The 23,408-nt window shown below is 44.2% G+C and overlaps 1 protein-coding gene across 8 annotated transcripts in view; it reads left to right on the plus strand.

The window, feature by feature from the left end:
• TSPAN4 (tetraspanin 4) overlaps positions 1–23,408 on the plus strand; it is a 689,771-nt gene that overhangs the window by 355,929 nt on the left and 310,434 nt on the right. For 7 of the 8 annotated variants that reach the window (XM_050952934.1, XM_050952936.1, XM_050952935.1 and 4 more), the window contains one exon: positions 21,193–21,272. In XM_050952934.1, coding sequence (XP_050808891.1) covers positions 21,193–21,272 — 80 coding nt within the window. Of the gene's footprint in view, positions 1–20,726; positions 21,273–23,408 lie in introns of those variants that run through there. The other variant, XM_050952933.1, reaches the window with a different exon arrangement.

Genomic DNA, 23,408 nt, shown 5'->3' on the forward strand with positions numbered 1-23,408 from the left:
GTTTAATATAGTGGTAGCTGCGGGAAAATTTATGTTCTGTGATATACGGGAAGTCAGACAACATGATCTAATTCTTCCTTCTGGCCTTAAACTCTAAACTGTGAAAGGGGGATAACTTAATTGACTACATGAAAATTTGCACAGCTGTAGAATAAATACAGCTGTATTTTTCCTTTGCTTCATTAAGAGGTAGTAAATTGTTTCCAGTGTCTCTTCTGCTCTGCCCCCACAAAAGAATGGCAGTTTAACTCACTGAATTCGGATGAAGTGGATTCTAGCCCATGAAAGCTTATGCCCACATAAATTTGTTAGTCTCTAAGGTGCCACAAGGACTTCTCGTCATTTTTTCATTGACTTCTGTATCTTCAAGTCCTTTTTGGTATTTACCATCCTTCCTCATGGCCCCTTGATCTCTGCCTCTTTTTGCATAGGCAAAACTTTTTTGAAGGCGTGGAGTTCTTTTCTTAATGAATAGATGCCAGGTTTTTGAGAATAAAGTATTGATTTCTACTATCCCTCTGCTCTGCTCAGCCAAAGAGGGAACTCTGTGTGTGCTGTGGTTATTGCTAAAGTTATTTGCCAAAAATCCATTAGTTGTAGTGGGGGAATAGCATCACCTCTGGCTATTGCCGCTAATGGACATTGAGTGAAGAGTGTGCCTGTTTTGCAAGAGGAGGCTCCTAGGTCCCTGGGAAGAAACCCCACTACCCCGACCTCTACTACAGAAGTTTATCTAGGAGCAGGAGGAGATAAACTACTGCATTCATTTGGCAGATGGGCCTGGTTAATCTGCCATTTCGACACTATTAACTGTCTGCCTTCTGCCCAAGAACACAGAGACAAGTCATGAAGCCCACAAATAAGGACCCTTGGAGATGCAGAAAGTGTTCAGGAAAGCCCCAGCTGTTCTCCGCTCACATTGCCCTGCTCATCCGAGTCCTTGCAAGAATTCCAAAAGAGCAGCTGTTAATTTTGCTATTATCAGGGAAGGCAGAATTGCACCCTGCTGCCCTACCCCTTACTTTAATCCCTATGTGTGAAGGTTTTATGGGTCTGAGTTTGACATGGCTGCATTACTAACCCTTACTGACATGTGACCATCTCTGGGTAACACCTCCACTCAGATGGGAACATATATCTGTAGGTAACTCCTGCCTGTACTGAAGTGTGAATATATCCCAATGAATACGTCCACAGCCCCACCCTCTCCTTTACTGATGTACGTCTAGATCCCTGTAAGTAGCTCTCTCCACATTGCTGAGATTGGAATAACCCCCAAAGAGCCTTATCCATTTTGCAAAGAATGAAAGTGTACCTTTATCCACCCTGGGAAAAATGCCAACGTGCTCCCACTGGTTTGGGGCCATTGCCATCCAGGGTGCAGTCTACTGAATTTTTTTGTTTTTAAAGCTGTATTATTTTCCACATGGAATGTGTTTGTTTGTTTTTTATTTGAAGGATAATAACAAATCTTGTAAGCCTCCTTAGTGTTTGAATGTTATTACTGCAAAGTGTTTTGCTTTGAAATGCTGTGTGCTACATCTCTGTTGCCCTGCAACATCTTAGGGATTCTCTGTAACATCTGAAGGCAAAGTAGAGCATGTCTTCTTGCTGGAGCCTCTGTCTCCTGGCAGAGCTTAACATGGTCAATAAACTAAATTAAATGATGGCAGTGATATTGTTTTCAATTCCTTTGGTATGTGTCTCCAAACTGTGATGAAGCGGTGCTGTGGCACCAGAAAGCCCATTGTTTTACCATCTAAGGCATCATGGTATGTCAGAGAAGATAATCAGGATGGAGCAGAGACTGAAATGGATGCTGGTGTAACATGCACCATGCACACTGGATGCAGGAATGGAAAGGGGTGTTAAAAACAAATTAAATTGGTAAAATGTGATAGCACCATCTGAACCCAGCAATTTCAGTGTCTATTACACATTCATCCCTTGCTAAGTCACTGCTATCTCTTCCTCCTCCATCTTCAGGTCTGTATATTTCCCCCTGCAACTCCTTCTAGGATGCAAGATCCTCTGCTGGAAGAATACTGCATTGCACCTCCTTCTCCAGTTATTCTGCTTCAAGTGGCTAAGAAATGCTCTCTGTGTGGCTTTCTCCTTCAGAGCCTACCTTCCTTTTCCTCCTCCTCCTTCCTATTCTTGACTGCTGCTTTAGGATTTCCAGTTGGGTACCTTTCAGAACAGCCTGGTGACACTTTGCAATTTGTTGTTCATATTATTTGTGTAAGGGCTTGGAGTAATGTGCACTAATGTGATGCACATTAATTGCTCCATGTGGACACTGCTGGTGCACACTAAAGATTCTTAGTGTAGCATAACCTAGGTAACGTACGTTACAGTGCACTAGGAAATCATTAGTGTGCATCAGCAAGATCTACATGGACCAATTAATGTGCATCACAGGAGTGCGCTTTGGAAATCACACCCCTGTAGTGCACATTACCCCATTGCGTAGACAAGCCTTTAAACTAGCATCTAGAGGGCCCAAACAAGATGTGGGCCTCATTGTGCTGGACGTGAACATATGGAGAGCTGACATGAACTAGGTGGAGAAAGAAACAGTTTTACCCCTGAGAGGAGCTGAGGCACAGAGAAATTTAGTGATTTGTGTCCGAGAAGAAAACTGAACCCAGACTTCTTGAGTCCTAGCCAGGTACATTAACCACAATATCATCCTTCCTCAGTCCCCGAGGCAGCCTGTCCAGTAACAGAGCAGCATCTGCCTTAATGCCCTACTATTTTCCCCAATCCTGAATGTGTTTTCCCCTTCCCATCAATGCTCAGCATGGGTCAGTGGCTTAAATCCCTCTTAGAGCACTTAACAGCCAGCTCCTGCCCAGCCTGCTCTCTCATTTGCATAGTATGGGTTACTTTTTGGGATGATGGAATTACATTCTATTAATTTTATTTTTTTAATGAAAAAGAACCTTTTAAATGTTGTCCGCTCTGATCTAGAAGCACTTGGACTCTGCAAACAGATGTAAAGGTAGGCTCAACAGTGGCCTGGCCAGCCTTGCGGTTATCTCTTTGACAAGGTGGATAACCCCCCACCTGCTTTTTTGGCAGGGGAAGTGGAGAGCTGCAAGCGGGTGCCAGGCAGGCTTGCTGGGGAATGCAGCCATGGGGGAATGTTGCCAAGTTGAGCTAAAGCCAGTTATCTTCTTATTGGGAACCACTGGGACTATAAGAAGAGAAGAGGTTGTTTTGAAGTCTGTCTGTTGCAGAGCTTTAATAAGCAGCTGAGACCAGACTATCCCTAGGGCCAGAGAAAGGGGTACCTTCTGTGTAATCCTCTTATTTGTGGTTTTTGTTATGTGGATTTTGTGATTTGTAGTTAGGGATTAAGAAAACCAGAAGACATGTAAAGTGTGCATTTCTTTGTGCCGATTGTGTCGCTCTCTATAGATTTGGAGCCAACCAACAGGTAATGGGCCCTTTATCATCTAACTGACTCCAGAGTTGTCAAGCTACAATCAGTGAGTGTCTAATATCTAAAAAAAGAAAAAAAACCCTCCCTCTGATATGAAGTTGTGGTACACTGGCTTCCAATTAAATGACACACTAGTTTATAAGGTATGCAAATAGCTATGCTCAGAGAAATCAGATTTGTAAATTAGCCTGTGCCAAGGCTGGCTGTGGCATGTTTCCCTTTTTATCAGAGTTGGACATCCAGGAACTGGGTGAGGCCGAGGAGAGATCATGCCAGGACCCATAGTGCTTATGGCTGCATTCAGAGTTGCCAAATAGAGCATGTTGCAGTGGTGAAAAGATCCCAGGGTGAGAATCCTTGGAGCAATTTACCCATGTAGTGCAGGGATTGTGGAATTTGTGCCGTAGGTTTGTCAAGGAAAATGAGGTTTATGCCATTAGAGCAAGTTTTAACCATAAGGAATCTTGTATGATAAGGTGAATTTTAATGGGGGTATGTTTCTACTGAAGCCTTATTATTATTTATTATTATTCCAGGACAGATGGAGGCAAGTGAAGATCAGTTTTAGCAGATTTCAAATTGACTTTGGCCTAAGAAATACTTTCCAGCCTTTGACGTAACAAATCTCTTTACACAGAGTAGAGACAGCTGTAGCTTTATGATATTTTACCATGGGCCCAGATAAAATGGGTGGACATTAACAAATAGTAATTTAAAGTAAGCATGTCTTCTCCCAAAACACAAGGCTTGGGTGGCCCTCAGAAAAGGCCATCAGGCATTCTAATGAAAGATTAATAGGCTCACAATTATACACCATTTTATAGCAATTTTATTGGTACTGCTGGAGCTATATGGCAATCTTCAAATGTCTGGAGATGGTTATGCATATAAGTGTCCCCAATCAAATCGGAGATTCTCTCTTGCCCTAGTGAAAACACCTGGGCACTGTAATAAGGAAAGAGATATGGTCTGAATCTCCTATGGAAAGATCACTAGCTCTGTTTCTATAATTCATAAACCAGCTTGATATTCTTAGCAGTTTTTTTTAGATCATCCACAGTTTTATGTCCCTGCCTTCATTAGTTTCAGATATAAGGATCAATCCTCAGATGCACCTGAGCTGAGCTTGCTGAAGTTTTCCATCCCCAGCAATTTCGGGGCTAGTCAGGAGTAGATGTAGCCCCTGGCATATTTTAGAGCAGCCTTAAGTCTGCTTTATTTTGTGGTAACAGGAACAGCTCCCTATGAGCCATTTTGCTGGCTGAGGATCAGCTGGCTCCCACTCCTGACATGCTTCTTATGCTAGAAGGTGAAGAAGTAAGTAGCATAAAGCTGTACCAAGCTAGGATTCTCCCACATTGGGGAGTTCTCATCTGCTTCATGGTCAGTTTGTGCTGCTCTGTCAGTGCAATGTGAATTTACAGGGTGCCAAGAATCAAGCCCAAAGTGTTGTATGGGTGTTTAATTGGGAAGGATGGCATCTCTGTTCCACAAGGAAAGGTGAGAACATTCAAGCAGTCCAGTTGGCTGAATGCTTCTAGTTGCTTTATTTATTTATTTATTTATTTATTTAAATTCTTTAAAAGCGATAGGAAAGCTTGCCTACAAGTTTGAACAGTTAAGAGAAAAACTCAGAATTACACTCCTTCGGCCAAAGTCACTAGAATCCACGGAGCTGACTTTGCATTCATTGGCATCAATGGAATTATGCCATCTTTTGCCAGAGATGGATCTGACCCATAACGTTTAATGTTCAGAACCATTACTGTGATGCTCTGGCTGCATATTTTGCTGTGGGAATTTTTGGAGACTTGATAAAATATACAGTTAGAGAAAGGAAAAAGTTGTAAATCAAGGAAATGAATGGGCGATCACTGTGAATTCTTCAGTCTCCATTCCCTGCCATCCCTGACAATGTCATTTACATGGAAACAACCTCAGACAACTTCCTTGTTTAATTCATAATGGTCCGATGAAGAGAAGTAACAAACCAACCTACCTATGGCCACCTTGAGGAATGGCCATACATATAACAAAGTAACAACTGCGTTGTGGTTGCGGGCTTGACCCTGAGCATGCAGTGGCTTAGTTTTATATACAATACATTTGTTTTGTTTTTCTATCCAAATTCAGAAGTTCAGCAAATATTCAAAATTTTAATATTTTAAAAATTGAAAATTCCTCTTAGGCACCTGTTTAATAAATGCATAAATTTATATGCTTTAGCTCTTCTCCAATCAGCAAAGTATTTGAATATGTGCTTAAGTTACACTGACTTCAACTGATACTTAATTCTGTGGTGAAAGTTAAATATAGGCCTAACTGCTTTGGTGAATAGGCATGGACTTAGCATGCATTTTATTTAACTTAAGTTTGCAGAATTGAGGCCTCATTGAGTAACAACATAAGTCTTTAGTGTCTAACAGTCAAGTAAGAAATTTCAACAGGGGAATATAAGGTTAAAGGTCATCTGTGTGCTGATGTAAATAGGTGGGTGCTGATCCAGTGATTTAAATGTAGGTGGGTCCATTTGTTTTGTTTATATTTTATGTTTTTTTTCTCCCAAAAGGACAGGGAAAGGCAAAGAGAACAAAGGAAAAAAAAAAAAGGAATGGAAAGAAAAGGAAGGAAGAGGGAAGGAGAGTGACATAGCCTTCATCTAATAGGAATTAATTAAAGATTTGTAAATAGACCAGATCTTTTCAGATTTGCCTGAAGTCCCTCATATTCCTTGGGTGATAAAACAGGTTGCCTCCAGGGACAGAAGCTGGGCACAGCCGCTTGGATGGCCTGGCAGCTAGAGGGTGGATAACATTTAGGAGAAGAGGGACCTTAGTGGGGTCAATTTATGCCAGTGGAGATTTGGGTCCTAAATATCTTTTGTTATAATTAAAACTAAATATTTTGTGAATTTAAATGTTTTCATTTTCAGGCACTTATATTGTGCGATGAGTTGCACTATTTTATTCTGAAGCTTCTCTGCTGATTCTGCCTCTAAAGCTGGATCTGATTTCTCATTGTTCTGTATGCTAAGTATGGGGAGTCAGAAGACAAAAGCTTGTGCCCCTGCCTGCACATAACATTTCTGAGATAGCAGGAGTTCCCCGTTTTTTGCTTGAGTGTCTACAGAGATGTCAGGGGAAAAGAACCCCTGCTGTTTACTGTCAGTATTTAGGATGAGATAAGCCTCCATGGTTCCTTATACATCAAGAAGAAAGGAAAGTAGCTGATGGCATTGTATATATCTGACTAGTCACATTTTCCTTAAACAGGTGCATTGCTTTTTCATATTAAAATTTAATAGTCACCTAGTGTTTTGTTTATTATTCCTTTCCAAATACTTTGTTTAAGTCATTTAATTTGCTGCAGACTGTTTCATATTTCAGTTTAATTTTAAACGCTCTCTGGTGAAGCTTGCTTTATAAGGATTACATTCTGGATAGGTGCTGTAGAACCTCCCTACTATTTTGGCTTAGCTGCCTATAAAAATAATGTTCTTTTACTTATCCTCAGAAGTTACTATCTTTCAAATGGAAAAGATTGAGTCAAAAAGGAACTGTAGCTCCCCACAGGAGTTTAAGTCCTTTTCAAAAACAGAAGTTTATGTCTATATTTCATCAGGCATTTTCAAAGGAGCCTAAGGGTGTTAGGCACCAGCTGGACTTTTTTGAAAATCACAGTCTCACACCCCTAAATATGGCCCTGATTCAGTAAAGCATTTAAGTATATACTTATCTTTATGTACACGAGTAGTTCCACTCATGGGCGGCGGGTCCTCCCCAAACAGCCAGGCGTGGCCTCGCTCACGCGGAGTCCCCAGGTTCCCCCCTCCTGCTTCCTGTCAGCTCTGTGTGCGGCAGTGTGGCTCCAGTCCCCATGTGCAGTGGCCCTGGTGTGTGAACTGCAGGCTGGGGGAGGCTAGCCCCCAGCTCCACCCCTTCTGCCCCCAGCCGCACCCCTTCTATGTACCTCCCCCTGCCGGAGCTGGGAGCACCTCATCACCGGCCCCTGCCCCAGGCTAGCCCCCTCTAGCTCTGGAATGCTGGGAGGGCAAGTAGGCACGGCCACAACTCCCCAGTGCCAGGAAGGCGGGCGGCACATGGCTGCAACCCTCTTGGCACTCTGGGGCTGAGGGCACTAGCCTGGGGCAGGGGCCACTGGCCACAGTGAGGAGGGGCTCTGGGCTTTGATGGGGAGGTGCATGCAAGGGGCGGGGCCTCAAGCGGAAGGGGTGGGGGCTAGCGTCCCCCAGCCTGCAGTTCACATGCTGCCCCCAGTTCCACTGAATTGCAAATTAAGCTCATGCTTATGTGTTTTGCTGAATTTGGGCCTGAGTGACCTGATCTTCAAAAGTGCCAAGCACCCTGCAACTCCCATTAAAATCAGTGACAACGTCTGGGTACTCATTGCTTTTGAAACTTATTTTAGGAGCCTGCTTGTGGATGTAGGAGCTTAACTTTTGGCTTTCTGAAAATGTTGACTTTAAATGTATGTTTTTGAAGACACGTGGAAGCAAACAATTAATTTTGAATTTATTGTTCTGCAGCTGCAGAATTGAGAGTAATAAAAATTGTATGTTGACTAGGATACAACAAATTATTATCGTTGTTAAAAACCAATGGTGTTTCTTTTTCCCTTTTCACAGCTGCTTTAAAATATCTACCATCTCAAGTTACTATGCCTGTGGGCAGTTACAGTGATTTTTAGGTCTGATTCATCACTTTGTACTAGACAGCAGGAGCATGTTTATTGGCTGTGTGTTTGAAGTGCTATTTCTTTGAACCTCAGCTGATCTTTCAGGTTAGAAGATGCAACCTAATTTTAAGAAAGTTACCACATATATTGCACTGGTGCTGTATAGTCGTGCTGACTCTGCATGGAAATATCTGGCAAAGATTCTCTTTGGGCAACAACTCAGCTTATACAGAATGTCACGTGATCTGCATTTCTATTCCTTTGTTCTTTGTTACTGAGGGCATTGGCAGGAGAACTGGTCTTTTGCTTCTTAAGAGTTCATCTGCTAGAGCTGCTTATCCTTCATCTGAAGCAATAATTCTCTCTGCTCATGAGATAAAAATAGTTATTTCTAACTAAATATTAGACAGCACAAAGCTAAACTAAATATTAGACAGCACAAAGCACTAAAACACGCAGGGAAAACTCCTGTGTTAACAGAGAAATGTACAAGAAACTTGGCCCAGTATGGAAAAGGTGGCCTCCAAGTCATGCACATAGAACTTTGAGCCTGATTCAGAATCCTCTGTCAAAGACAGTCTTTGCACTGATTCCACTGGGCTTAGGAGCAAGCACTTTGCTCATGCACACACACATCAGCTCCTCTACTTTCTTTGCACTGCTATTTGGGCTTGCAGATGCTAGAATTGTCATGAGCAAATCCCATGTACCTGGCTGAGTTTGTGAGTGTAAATTCCATCACATTTGCACTTCACCTTTGTACATAGGTGAATGCACATAAAAAGGGGGACAATTCCTGCGTATGCATAAATAAAGCCTATTGCAAATCATGCCCAAAATATCTTCTTTCTATGATTTTATTAATTCCATAGCAACTAATTATGCCATGAACTAAAGATCATGATTTCAGGGGTATATCAGCAGGAGGAGAGGAAGAGCTGTTAAGTGAATATCCTTTTTCATGCAAATTTCCTTAATTTATAAGGAAGATAATTATAGAAAACATATCTGCTATGTAAGTGGAATTGCTTCTGAGTTGAAAGTTTTTCAAAGTTTTGTTAGCGGCATCAGTAGCTCTTGAAAGAAAAAAAGTTAGACAGGGCGCTTGGGTACCAAAAGACTGGTAAATTCAAATAGCTGAGCAAACCTCTAGGATGTCTGTTCTCCCCTCCCCTATCAGAGCATCACTTACATTCTAACATCCATGGCTTAGCCTCTTTAAACTGAAAGTCTAGCTGCTAAAATTGCAAATGCCAAAGCAAGGACCCAGTAAACAAAAGGGAAGGAATGTGTTCCATGCTGCAATAAACAGCTGCAAGGCAAATCCTTAGGGCCTTTTCCTCCTTCTTCTTTAACTGTTCATTCGGTTTCTCACTGAAATAGGTTCCACTGTGGTTATGAACTTTTTCATAATTCTGTCTATGATAAAAGGCTGTTAAATTGATACTCATCCTAAGCTTCCCACTCCATCATATGCCAAAATTTTGCTACTTAAGCAGGTGAACCCTGTGGTGTCAGCCCAGAATATGACAAACAAGTCGTTGGTTTGCCTGTTCAGCTCTTATTAGGTTTTTTAGGCCTATCTCACTTATATATAATCCCTTTTTGTTCAGGAACTGTACATACAAAAACAGCGTAACCAGGCCCAACGCACATTCTTCCGGGAGCTTTATCCCCCTCACAGAGGCCTGATAGCCATCTCCAAAACCTGCTGCTCTCACTATTTCCCATTGCCTCCCCACAAGGAGCAAATGCAGGAGAAACACAGGAGTCAGGGGGCAGCAAGATATATCCTTCGATCATGGACTTTAACCATATTTTTTCTGTTTCAGCTTGTCTGTTTCAGCCTTAGTTTTCTACGTCAGCATTCAAGTTTCTGACCCTGGGTGCAACATGTCAGAAAATCAAGAAAATCTATGTGGGAGAATGGGAGGAGGGGGTCAGTACATCGATTAAGGCTAGTGTACTATGACAATGATTCGCCAGATCCTCGACTCCTTGTCCTATAGATGGGAATGCTGCTCTCCAACGCAAATAATTAATAATAATAATAATACAGCCATCTGTCAATGTGCTCACGTATGTCTGATCACATTAGAGAGCTCTCTGCCTTTTGAACAGAGACTATGTACCTTAAATGGCTCTGTTCCACCGTTTATCTTACAGGGACATGGTCAGGTCAAAAATCGTAAGCCTGATTCTCTGTTGTCCTGCACTTTGTAAAAATCATTTACAGCTGTATAAAATGAGTGTAAAATATTTCCAGATCAGAGCACGTGCATTGTCCTCACTTTGGCTGAGTGTAAACGACTGCACACGGTGCAGGTCAATAGAACACCAGGGACGCCCATATTGTGAAAGAAGTTAGTTCTTTGTGGTTTTGATAGCTGTGGATTATTAACAGCAAAAGAACTTTAAAAAAATCTTTCAAATGCATCTTTCACCACTGATGTTCTTTGTTTACTTTTTGCATTTCTCTAGGCTTAGACAATGAAAATAGACTTGTCAGCTTCATGATTTTTTTTTCTTTTCAGTTTCACTCTCTCAGTACTGGAGTTGCAAACAGGCCAGAGGAATGCTTATTTATATATTTTAAAAAAGATTCTCTTGCAACATTTAAAAGTATAATGGAAACATTTTTATTAGGCTTAGCCTTTGGAAGAGCTTGTTTTTACAAACCTACATTTTTGGGCCAAATTTGACCTCACAGCAACTCTTAAGGCGTTACATGCGCATTGGAAAAACAGCAGAAAGGAGGTTTGTTTACTAGTTATCTTGTTGCAGAGAGAGAAGCAGTGCAATCAGTTTTAATTAATGCTTTAATGTGAAGCACTGAAGGTCTCTGTGTATGTATATTTAATTAACGTGTTTAAGTATTTACTGTGTATTAATAAACCCATAATTGATTTATTATCATACTAACCCATGGAACCATCACAGTAACCTATGAAAGAGACATTTCTGTGATAGTATTAGGTCTTAGAACCACATATGCTTGAACAGTGTCATTTTCAATCTAGTAGAGTGCAGTGCTGCACATACACATGATGCAAGAATAGAGGGAGACATCTAAATAAACTATGTTTTTTGTGGTGGTTTGTCATTTTTATTTGGTCAGCTACTTGGTAACAGTTTTGACTGCTCTGGAATCATCTCCACAATTTAAAGGGAAAATTCTTGGAAAGAAAGACAAGGTAGGATTCTTGCAGATGAGCAAAGGACTATTGGGCTATATGTAGGAGGCAGCATAGGAGAATATGTGGTAGGTTTTTCTGTAAGAAGATCACAAATGGGCTGTTGAAGGTAGCAACACTGCTGGAGCACAGGAAAGGGGGTAATGCAAGTTGAGACCAGCTTGATTAAGGGCAGGGACAGAGTTATCTAGAGCTTTGAAAGACAGTGAAAAGAAGCTTAAAGTTCCGGCAATAGCAAATGGGAAGCCGTTGGAATGATTCTAAGAAAGGAGTGACATGCACAAACTGACAAAGAAAGATGATGAGTTAAGTCACTGTATCTTGTGTGGATCAAAGAGGGGAGTGTGTGTGTGCGGTCATAGAGGAGGGAGGATGTAGTAGTGAAGGTGGACACAATGAAGGAGTGATCCAAAATCTATTGGTTTCAATTGACTTCAAATCTGCCTCTGCAAGATTTACCCATAGTGATGGAAAGGAAAGCATAGACCTTGGAACTCTTGAGGAGGAGGAAGGAAGAGAATTTGGAGGTGGCCAGGATATGGGAGTAGCCAAATATAACTCCCAGATTACAGGCCCATGTGGCAGGAAAGATGGCAGTTTAGTTAATCATGATAGAAAAAGGGTAAGGTTGAGTAAGTTTAGGAAAGGAAGATAAGGAGTTTGGTTTTCACCTTGTTAAGTGTAAGCAGAGGATGAGGCAGCTAAGAGGAGTTGTCAAAGAGACAGGCCAAGATGACTGGATGGAAGGAGACAGATTAGGAGTGAAGAGGTAGATTTGTGAGTTGTTAGTATAGAGATGATACCTGAAGCCACGTAAATGGATGAGATTGCTCAGAGACAGGACGTAAAAGGGTAATGGAGTTGTTACAATTCCGCTTTTAACATCTACGCCTGTTACAGTATGAATCTGTTGCCAGGACTTTGTTTTACCTTATTACTGTGCAATCTTCTTTACTCCATGGGCCAGGATTTTGTGACGTAAATCTGCTCCACCATGACATGACACTTCCACTCACACCAATGCGGACAGAGGTGTCACAACATAAATGTTAGTGTGTCACTGAAGTCCGCACCAACTGAATCTCTGTTAGTGAGACTGCACAGTGATTTCTTTCTTGTATGTGAGAATCCATATGAACTGGCCAAAGGATAACAATGTACAGATGCAACTGAGAATGTGGAAAGTGGATGGGTAATAAAGATTAATGTGATCTGGTTTGGGATTCCTTTCCTGTTTTTTCCTTGTTCAACGGGGAGATTAATTTATTGCTGGCCTATATCAGCAGAAAATTACTACCTCCCTCCTGGACTGGTTCAGCTACCCTGGCTCTGCCCATTCTTTGCTTTTTCCAGCTCACTTGCTTCAGGCAGGGGACAAGTGAGTAGCCCTGTTTACGCATAATCACCCATATTTAAAGTCCAGGTAGCCCTTGGATAGTGGTTAGGAGGGTTTTGACTGTCTTGCGGGCATATGGTCCAAGTCAGAATCTAGCCCTTTGATGGCAATGCTGTTTCTATAGGGCTCTGCATTTGAGGTGCAAAACTTCTTCCCGTCTCCTGCAGGAATTTCTAATTTATAACAGATTTGCTCAAAAAGAGATGGATTCTATATGTGCGTGTTATCAGCCACTGAATTACTGTATATTAGAATCATAGATTATTAGGGTTGGAAGGGACCTCAGGAGATCATCTAGTTCAACCTTCTGCTCAAAGCAGGACCAATCCCCAAATGGCCCCCTCAAGAACTGAACTCACAACCCTGGGTTTGGCAGGCCAATGCTAAAACCGAGAGTGAGCAACAGATTGCTATTCTCTCTTGCGTCTAATATCTATCTCCTTGCCAAAAAGATGCCTTAAAACAGGGGTTCTTGATACAAATTTTTTGGTGGCCTCAGAGTGCGGCTACCAACTCTTGCTGGTGGCCGCTCTCACACTTTTTCCTAAAATACTTAATTAGCTTTAGGAAAAACAAATAAATATGCACATATGTGTCCAAATCATTGTAAATTTTTTATTGCTAGGTAGTAAGTCTGTTGTGATTTAACAGACATACAAGTATTGCTTTTCACAGCAAATTTACTCAGCCCTGTCAAACTTGGGACAAACTAAGCCCTGGATGGGGGAAGGGAGGGTCAGGAAAGGCAGCAGGGGCCAGGAGGAACGGGGTGGATGAGAGGGAGGCAGTGGGGGGCTGGAGCCCGAAGCCCTGTGGCCAGAGCGTGCTGCCCCACCACTCCAGGGCTGAAGCCTGAAGCCTGAGCTCAACCACCTCTGAGAAGGTGGGGAACTCACTGGCTGCCTGGTTCTCCAACACTGTGCCCCAGGCGTCACCAAAGGGCCACCCCTGCTGGCACCCCAGCAATCAACACCAAGACAGTGCATCCAGCAACAGCAGGGGGGCGAGAGATCACTCGCTACTTCTCCCCCTTCCAACCCCATAACAGCCCAGGAGGCTGTGGCTGCAAGGAAAGCCCCTGATGGCCGCATTTGAGAAACGCTGCCTTAAAAGAGCTGCCAGTACTGTGAGCCATATTGTCACTGGGGTGGTGAAGGTTGAGGGTGGAACCATCCTTCATATTGGGGTACCCTGGCACTAGCCTATGTCTGGCCACCTCAGTGTGGAAAGACTCCTGTCTGAAAGGTAGCCCTGTATGATGTTTATTATTTATTACCCAGGAGCCACTTTTAGAAACACTTTCTTCTGCTTCATGTCTTGGCTTTATAAATAAATCCACACATGTGCATTAAGGACTGATTGCGTGGCAGGTTTTAATATTTGTGCTGTGCCATCCTCTCAAGAGTGTCAGGTTCCTTCCTGTTCCCCAGGACCTAATGTTGGGAAGTGAGGGGAAAAGGGGGAGGAGGGAAAAGAAGCTGGAGAATTTGCTGTTTATTTTTATTGGGTGATTGATTTCTTGCCATGAGGGAGGGTCAAATCTGTTTTAATGGATGGCATTTGCACATAATGTGACATCTGGAGGCCAGTAAAAATGAACTAGTTTTGAGCTCCTCAGAAATAGGGTTTATAATGGAGATGTTAACCTGGTCCCTATTACACTCTGGAAGCACTGTGCGGCTCCAGTTTTAGTAATAAATGGTGACATGACACTATTTCAGCAGAGTATGAGAGGCATTATATCTAGTTTTTCTTTATATTGCTTCATTTATAATCGTGTGCATTTCTGTAGGCTCACAGGGGGTGTGTGCTAAATGGGGTGAATCACTTCTGACTCACATTGTACATCCTGGAGGCACATGGGTGTTTGCTGGCCCCTAAGAAAGGGGCAGTGCTTAGCAACCTGCGTACGCCACTCCATTCTTTTAGCTTGGTAGTTCTTTTTATTTACATGCTATGGCATTATGGGCTGCAATCCAAACCAGTGAGGGGCAGTGTAACCCCAGCCCTGCAACCTGGGATGCCTCACAATGCTTTGCTGCTGTAGCTCCCAACCTGGGCTCCTCCCAAACAACATGCAGGTCACGCCCTGAGTGTCTGTATATAGCTATGGCCCTGGTCCAACAACTCTGACACTAACAGCCTGTCAGCAAACACCAGTCACACTCTGGCTTCCAGCAGCTTTGGTTACTAGTTGCAAGCAGGGCCGCCCGGGGGGGGGGGACAAGAGGGGCAATTTGCCCCAGGCCCTGGGCTTCGCAGGGACCCCCACGAGAGTTTTTTGGGGCCCCTGGAGCGGAGTCCTTCACTCGCTCCGGGGGGGCCCGGAAAACTCTTGCGGGGCCGGGCCCCGGAGCTTCTTCCGCTCCCGGTCTTCGCCAGCGGGGGGGTCCTTCCGCTCCGGGGCGGAAGGACCCCCCGCCAGCGAATTACTGCTGAAGCGGGACCTGCCGCTGAAGTGCAACCCGGTCTTCGGCAGTAATTCAGCGGCGGGGGGCCCTTCCGTTATGGGATCTGCCGCCGAAGTGCCCCGAAGACCCGCGGCGGGGGCCTCCCGCCACCGAATTATCGCCGAAGAGTGGGCTTGTCATAAACAGATGGTTAAGGTTAATGTCTCTTTTACCTGTAAAGAGTTAAGAAGCTCAGTGAACCTGGCTGACACCTGACCAGAGGACCAATGGGGGGACAAGATAGTTTCAGATCTCTGTGGAGGGAAGTCTTTGTTTGTGCTGTTTGTTTTGTTTGTTGTTCGCTCTTGGGGCTAAGACGGACCAGACGTGCACCCCAGGTTTCCTCAATCTTTCTGAAACAGTCTCTCATGTTCAAAATAGCAAGTACTAGCTAGAAAAGGCGGATTAGTCTTATGTTTGTTTTCTTAACTTGTGAATGTGTATTTTGCTGAAAGTATTTTTACCTCTGTTTGCTGTAACTTGAATTTCAGGCTGGGAGTGGGGGGAAGTGCCTCTAGTCTATATGAGCTGAATACCCTGTGAACATTTTCCATCCTAATTTTACAGAGATAATTTTTACTTTTTCTTTCTTTAATTAAAAGCTTTCTTTTTTAAGAACCTGATTGATTTTTTTCCTTGTTTAAGACCCAAGGCGATTGGGTCTGAACTCACCAGGGATTGGTGGGGGGAAAGGACGGGGGGAGAAGGTTAATTCCTCTCTGTTTTAAGATCCAAGGAGTTTGGATCAGTGTAGTCTCTCAGGGTAACCCAGGGAGGGGGGAAAGGAGGGGGAATGGTTTATTTCTCCTGGTTTTAAGACCCAAGGGGTTTGGGTCTTGGGTTCCCCAGGGAAGGTTTTGGGGGAACAGAAAATGTGCCAAACACTGTATTTTGGCTGGTAGCAGCGCTATCAGATCTAAGCTAGAAATTAAGCTTAGAAGTGTCCATGCAGGTCCCCACTTTTGGACGCTAAAGTTCCAACTGGGGGAAAAATACCTTGACAGGGCTGCACTTCGGCGGCGGGTCCCGCTTAGGCGGTAATTCGCTGGTGGGGGCCCTGCCGCGGGTCTTCTGGGCACTTCGGCGGCGGGTCCCGGAACGGAAGGGCCCCCCGCCGCCGAACAGGGCCGGCTCTAGACATTTCGCTGCGCGGGGGGTGCCCTGCCGCTTGCCGGTCCCGTGGCTCCGGTGGACCTCCCGCAGGCATGGCTGAGGAGGGTCCGCAAGTCCTGCGGCTCCGGTGGAGCATCTGCAAGCGTGCCTGCGGGAGGTCCACTGGAGCCGTGGGACCAGCGGACCCTCCGCAGGAACGCCTGCGGGAGGTCCACTGGAGCCGCCTGCCGCCGACGGCCCCAGGCCCCCAGAATCCTCTGGGCGGCCCTGGTTGCAAGATGACCCAAACACACTCCCAGTCCTGGATTTCCCCCCAAAAATATGTGTGCAGCACTGTCCAGCCCTCTCCTGGACAGTCCAGATCTATTAGGTCCATTGCCCGCCCCCCCTAAAGTGCTGAAAGAGATTCCATGCTGTTGTTCTCTAAGATGCAGATCAGTTTCCATCTGTTAGGTGATTGCCCATCAGCTTTGGTAAGGTGTCAGCTTGGCCTTTTTCTTTGAGAAGCAGGTTTACTCATTCTCGAAGTGGTGAATGCACTTTGGTCATGATTTCAACTTATGTTCATAACTTCACATATAATGTTACTACACACATTTCACCATGATTATGTTGGCCGGCCAGTTATTAGTTTTCAAATGATACCTCACAAGGCATATTTTATACAAGTTATTACAGTGGTGGGTGAATACAGGGTGTGGCAAACTCAGGACACTTAGCTACCAGGGGAGGGGTAGTAATTAGTCCCAGAAGGCTTAACCATGGAGGAATAAGGTTCAGCTGGAACAGGGGTTACCAGGGAGCTAATTAGTTTCAGCTGGCCCCAATGGCTGGAGACCTTTTTAAACCCTCCCTGGCAGGGAAGCAGGGGCGAGGAGAGAAGTAGAGTAGCTGCCAGTGAGTAGGGGCAGCTGAATTCTGAAGCTTTTCTTGCAAGGTAGATTGCACTCTCCCCAGAAGGAGAGGAAAACAGAACAAGGGCCTGACTGAGAAGGGAACAGCCAGACCCTGTGCGACTGCCCAAGCCTGTGTCTCCAAGGCTAAGAAGGACTGAGCTAGCAGAGGAGAGGCAGGTACTTTGCCACATGGGGTGCATGTGGTCACACATATATGGCCCAATCATAAGAGTAGCTGAGTGCCTCTCAGACATTATTTTAATCTCACAGCACCCCTGTGAGCTTGGGAAGTATTGTTATCCCTATTTTGTAGAAGATAAACTAAGCTACCAAATGACTTGTGCAAGGTCACACAGGTAATCTGTGGAAGAGCTGAGAATTGAACCCAGATTTTCTGCTTCTCAGTCCACTCCCTTAAACAGAAAGCTAATCTTTCCTCCGTCCTACACCGCTCTTCCATCCCCCATGTCGGTAGAGGTGGGGATTGCTGCAGAGGTGCTTCACTCTTTCCCATGGACGTCTTTTCAGGTTGTTTTAGGTGAAGTGGTCGTGGGTTTCCCTGCTTGGAGAATGGAATTTGCTCTGTACAGCACAGAGATGGGAAGTAAGGGAGGTTTAATGATTAAAATCCCTGAGTTTCCTCCGGACCCCTGTGAGGATAAACTTGGACATCATGGGCAGAGGCACAGAAAGCCTGCTTCTAAAATGCATGGGGAAATTCCCTTTGGATTATCATTCCCTTCATTACCCTCATTTAGGGTGACCAGATGAGAGGAAGAAAATATCAGGACACATGCGGGGGGCGGGGGGAGGGTGTCACCGGTTGAAGGGTAAAAAAAGGAATATTGTGAAATATCCAGACAAACATCTAGATATCAGGACGGTCCCGATTTTATTGGGACGTCCGGTCACCCTGCCCACATTCTGGAATATTGAGAGATGCCAGGTACATTGGGCTGCACCAAGTGGATGTGTGCATCAGAGGCACTTAGATATATTTGGTATGAGCAAAGTGGTTTAAAAAGAAACAACCAGAATTAAATGATGATAGCAAACAATTTGTGTTGAGATGGTCATGGAGAGGCTGTTATCATACTTAAGTACTCTTCATCTAAAAATTTTTTTTATCAAACATTAATTAATCCCCATCATCCCTTCGTGAGGTGGGTCGGTATTGTTATGGACAGGGTACACTACCGATCTGTGTCTTACGAAGACACTGGGGCCACCTCATAGAAGTCAGATGATTCAAATTTTCATCCTCTGCTGGGCTTATCTGCAGCAATCAGGGACCAGACAGGGAAGGGTTAAGGTTCTGTAAGGTTGAGGCAGCTGAGCTCATCAGCCAAATGGGTCTGCCTGCCTTACAGCGGGAGGCAGAGAGGGAAGCTACAGGAGAAGTAAGTGGTGAATCAGAAGCTCACAGCTGGAAGGATTGTGTGTTTTGGACTGTTTGTGTATCCTAGATGAGAAGGAGTTTATATTGGGGATGGAGTTTGTACCTGTAAGGAAAGGGAAAGACAGCTGCTGTAGGCCTGGAAGAGCCCCACTTGTGAAATATCTTTGTTGTTATAGATAAGGAAACTGGGGTACAAAAAAGTTATTATTTACACAAGGCTGTAGAGGCGTGTGGGCTAAGAGCCAGAGTTGGAATGTTCTTAGCACCTAATGCAGTGCTTTCTGTCTAATACTAGCAGCAGGTGTGTGCTGTATATTTATATCTTGAGGAAGAAGATGAATGGAAGTCTTCACAGTTTATAAATGAACTGAATCTGGGGCTTGTTTGCAGGAATGAACTAAGAAAGGCAACTTTGCTGTTAAATAAATTGATTGCTCTGTGTGTGTGGGTGCGCGCGCACATGACCTGGTTTTATCTGGCCTATTTCTTCACCTGAACAAATCTTTAAAAATATCAGCCAGCCACCTCTTCATCCTGCCCCAATATGCATAGTAACAGACAGTCCCTGCCCCAAGGGCTTACAATATAAATTGCTAAGACAAACGATGGCAGAAATGAGGTGTTAATATTACAGATGGGGAGCGGAGGCAGAAGGAAATAATAAACGTCTTACCAGGGTCTCAAAGGGAGTCTGTGACAGAGCAGGGAATTGAGTCTAGCTCTCCTGCATTCTAGTCCAATGCTTTAACTACAATTACGTCCTTCCTCTCTGAGAAAGTTGCATTGTGTGAAAGATTTTCTACTAGTTGCTGACGTGTTAGAGCAGCTTGGGCCAGTTGTGGGGAGGTGAGCCCCACACACAGCGCGTGACACCAACCCAGTAGATTGAGTATGGAAAAACAGATAGGTAGGTGGAGAAGCAAATGTAATGAAATAGCATTAAACTGAGTGACAAGTCAAATGATACTGATTTGAAAAAAAGTAAAAAGAGAAGTCCCTACACTGAGTAAACATAATAGATAGGTCAGACCAGTCTTCTGGCAAGTGAGTTTTAATAGCATCTGCAAAAACAAATGTATATGCATGGGACTGTTATGATTTTTGGGGTCTAAAATCTGATTGATAGTCATAAGTGAATTAATTAATACATTTGCTGTCATCTATAGCACTCTCTATGTGTATGCCATATGTAGCACATTTTATGTGTGTGCCTGTGAATCTGGATGTGTAATATATGCATACCCAATCCTTGTAGGACCAATTGCATTTCAGACCAAATCTAAATTCAGTTGCTCTTTGCTGAGAACTATAAATCTGAGGAACCACTAGCAGCTAGGATGATTAAAACCTGCTCCAAGCTTAGATGTACACAGGACTGATAGAGAATAGAATTAATCCAGGGGAATGGACCTGGTTAAATCTAAGATACATACTGTAGTCCCTCCACCTGTGCAGTGATTGGTTAAAAGCAGCTTATGTTGGATTTGCTGAGAAGAAACCAAGGGGAGGTTTTTATTTTAAACAAGGTGGTGGTAGTGCGGGAGCAATGTTGTCTGAGGGTAATTTTGATTGGCTGGGGGAGGGCAGAAGCCAGAGAGAATGCTGAGCAGGCATTCATAAGATACAGTAAGAACGCTCATTCTCTCTGCCTCTCGCTTCAGATGCAGGGATGGACCACAGAGCTGTGACTGTATACTAGCAGAGAGCATGATTGGACTGGAGTCACAGAGGAGTGTCAGCAGCACTGTGAATGAAGCTCCGTGGCTAACTTACCATAGGCTCTGTCTGTGTGAGGAGAAACAGGGATCTTTAAAGTGAGCTGAGCATCTCAGGGCAGAGCAATGTGGCAAAGAGGAATGGGGCATGGGAGCTGCTTGCCTTTTGGATAATTTCTGTTCTTGCCAACAAGTCTGTGCACCTTCCCTTCTGTGTGTGTTTAGCATGTGGAGCCAGGGTTTTGTATGGCATTTGCGACAAAAGCAAGATCATACTTCCTTTTTTTAAAATTAATTGCTTTGGGTACAGTATATCTCTGTCTTTTCATTTGCTTTTTGGTAGTAGGGCGGGCTGGGGGGGGAAGCGTGAAACCAAAGGGAATGTTTACTTGTTCAGAAGTCTCTCTCACACGGAAGCACTCTGTTCCCTAACTCCTGGCTGAGCAGACTCCAGTTTGCCAACCTCTGCTTTACAGCACACTTAACTCGACAGAATGGCAGACCAAAGAACAGCTGGTGCAAAGCAATAGGGGGATAAGGAGAGAGGAAAAAATAAATAAACGTATTTCCCTCCACCGCCAACATCCAACAACTGTCACATCAGTAGTAACCGTGGAACAATCGGAAGTCACCATGCGCAGGTCTAGCACCGATGAATCAACCTATCACAGGAGTCCTTCTTTGGACAGCAAGGATTACAGTTTTCCAAATGGCGCCTTCCGTCGCTACAGCAGCATGTATGGCGGCCAGTTTGGGGCCGCCAGCAATTCATTTTTTGGATTCCACACCAACCCGGGCCCTAAAGCCACCAAGGCTAAGTACACGTCCCCGAAGGGGAACAAGTACGTTGTCTTTTACCTGGATCTCTCGTTTATTTTTCTCCTAGAGCTGAAGAGGTGCAGCATGGCTCACAACTGCCTGCAGTGCATCAAGTACCTAATGTTTGTCTTCAACCTTCTCTTCTGGGTGAGTACGCATCTGAGACTGAGAGATGTTTGTCTTTGTGTCCCCTTTTTTTAGTAAGAGGTAGGGGGGAAACACTGGGTATTGAAAGTTTTTTTTATTGTTTCCTCCAGTTTGTGAGCGCTGAGAGTTGGGTGTAAGCAATGTCTAGGCCAATCTTTCTTGGTTGTGGTAAGTCAGGATCAAGGTAATATGGGTACCCTCCTTACCCTCCCATTTCCCTGTGTTCTACACAGGTGGAATGCAATGCCTGCCTCACCTAGTTTGAGTTATCTGAGGTTGTTATTCTGTGGCCTGGATTTACCCAATACTCATGCGTCACCGGAGCACACATGATGGCATGTACATGCGTACATCTCTACGTCATCATTTTAGTAGATAAAACAGCTGGTAAAAGTCAGCTAGTGGGTGTTTCTCTGCCAGGCACAGGAAAATGAGGGATTTGGAAGCTGATTGAGGGAGCACGGTCAGGGATATGGATCATGAATGCTGTTCCACATGTAAAAATGAAGTGACTTGATTGGCAAGGCAGAAGAGAAAGGGAGTTCCTCCTGTTTCAAAGTAGCCCCATCCAGATCTTTGCATGGGAAGGTGTTTTATTGGAGTGCCTATCTTCAGTAACTCCATCTGAATTTTCCCATGGTGGATCATCAGCAGGGAATGAAAGGATGGGGTGTTGTAAAACAATGGCATCACCATATTGGCATTTGGGGGTGGTCATGGGGGGCTGTGGTTGGAAATGGTGCTTTGCTTACTACAGACTCTCCATTCTCTCATGTGTTGCCAGAGGTATAAGGAAGGGAGTTTGTGTGTGTATGACAGTGTTATTCTCTTTATCAAGCACTACCGTACAATTGTCTGTTCCACGCATGCTGCAGTGCCTTGTGCATCAGAAATCACTGAGCGTAGGTAACTTCCTCCGGCGCTCGTGTAACGCTCTGGTACCAAGAATTCAGGACATGATAAACTAATGCAAGTCCACTGATTTGGCCTCGTACTAAGAGGCACTATGAAATACAGAGAGAGTGCCCTTTTAAAGCCTCAGATAAGCTGATAGAAAGCGTCTGAGAACTCACATTCTCTCTCACACTGCTGGGGGCAGAAATATCTCCTGATGTCTATCCCAGCTTACCCCCAAAGCTTCCTGAAAAGATGGGAACGCTGGCTCTCTTTCCCTTTTAAGCCTTATGCTTCTTCTAAGGCTATCATCCGTCTCCGGCTGAGATTATAGCGCAGTCAGCCAGCTGAAGCCTGTGCTGGAGAAATCCCACAGAATGTTGGCAGAAACAGTCCTTTTTGAAACTAGCCATGGCAGCCCCTCAAGGGATATTCTCTGTATGCCGCTTCCTTTTATTCCATTCATCCTGCACTGATGTATACCTGTATATTTTACAAGGTATTTCTGCATGTAACGTGCATGCGTTTACAATGGACTGATGGCAGACTGTTTCTTTGGAGTGTTTCACAAAGGCAATGCCTTAACAGTCGTTCAGAGTGACAGATAAAGAGGGTTTGCTTTTCTCCCCTGAAGACATCAAAGCTTTCCCCAAGCATTGGGTAGTGGTATTGGGGGGGCTGTTCGAAAAGAGAATACCATTCAGCCAGGAAGGCTCTGAACTAACTCAGCCATGCAAGCAGGGGGAGGAGGTGGGGTCAAGTGCTTCAGCATGCTCTCTATTTTGTTTCCCTTTGACACGCTTCTTGCACAGGAGGGATGATTGACGATGACAGTGTCCGAATGAGGTTAACATAGTATGTAGCTGTAACTGTTGCAGATCTCTGCTTCTCATACTGCAGAGAGTAAATAAATATAAGCTATTATCAAGCATATAGGTTTAAGTGGATGGGATGTATTTCCAACACTTGACAATTTTGCAGTGATTGTGGATTGATAGTTTGGGGGTTTTTTTTAAAGCTGTTGCCAGTCATATGGCTACTGCATTTGCTGAGAAACCAAAGAAAAAGAGTTTTCAAAGTGTCTATGCAAGCAGGATTTATCTTTGTATGAGTACTTGCCAACACTTTTGCTATCCCCTTATCCTGTTACTCTTCCCTCAACTTTTCTAGATGGTTATCTAGTGGCAGGTGATAGAAAGCCAGAAAAGAAACAGTATTTTGATATCCTTTACTTTTTAAATA

The sequence above is a fragment of the Gopherus flavomarginatus genome, chromosome 5, assembly GCF_025201925.1.
Source record: "Gopherus flavomarginatus isolate rGopFla2 chromosome 5, rGopFla2.mat.asm, whole genome shotgun sequence".
In the NCBI taxonomy this organism is placed as follows: Eukaryota; Metazoa; Chordata; order Testudines; family Testudinidae; genus Gopherus; species Gopherus flavomarginatus.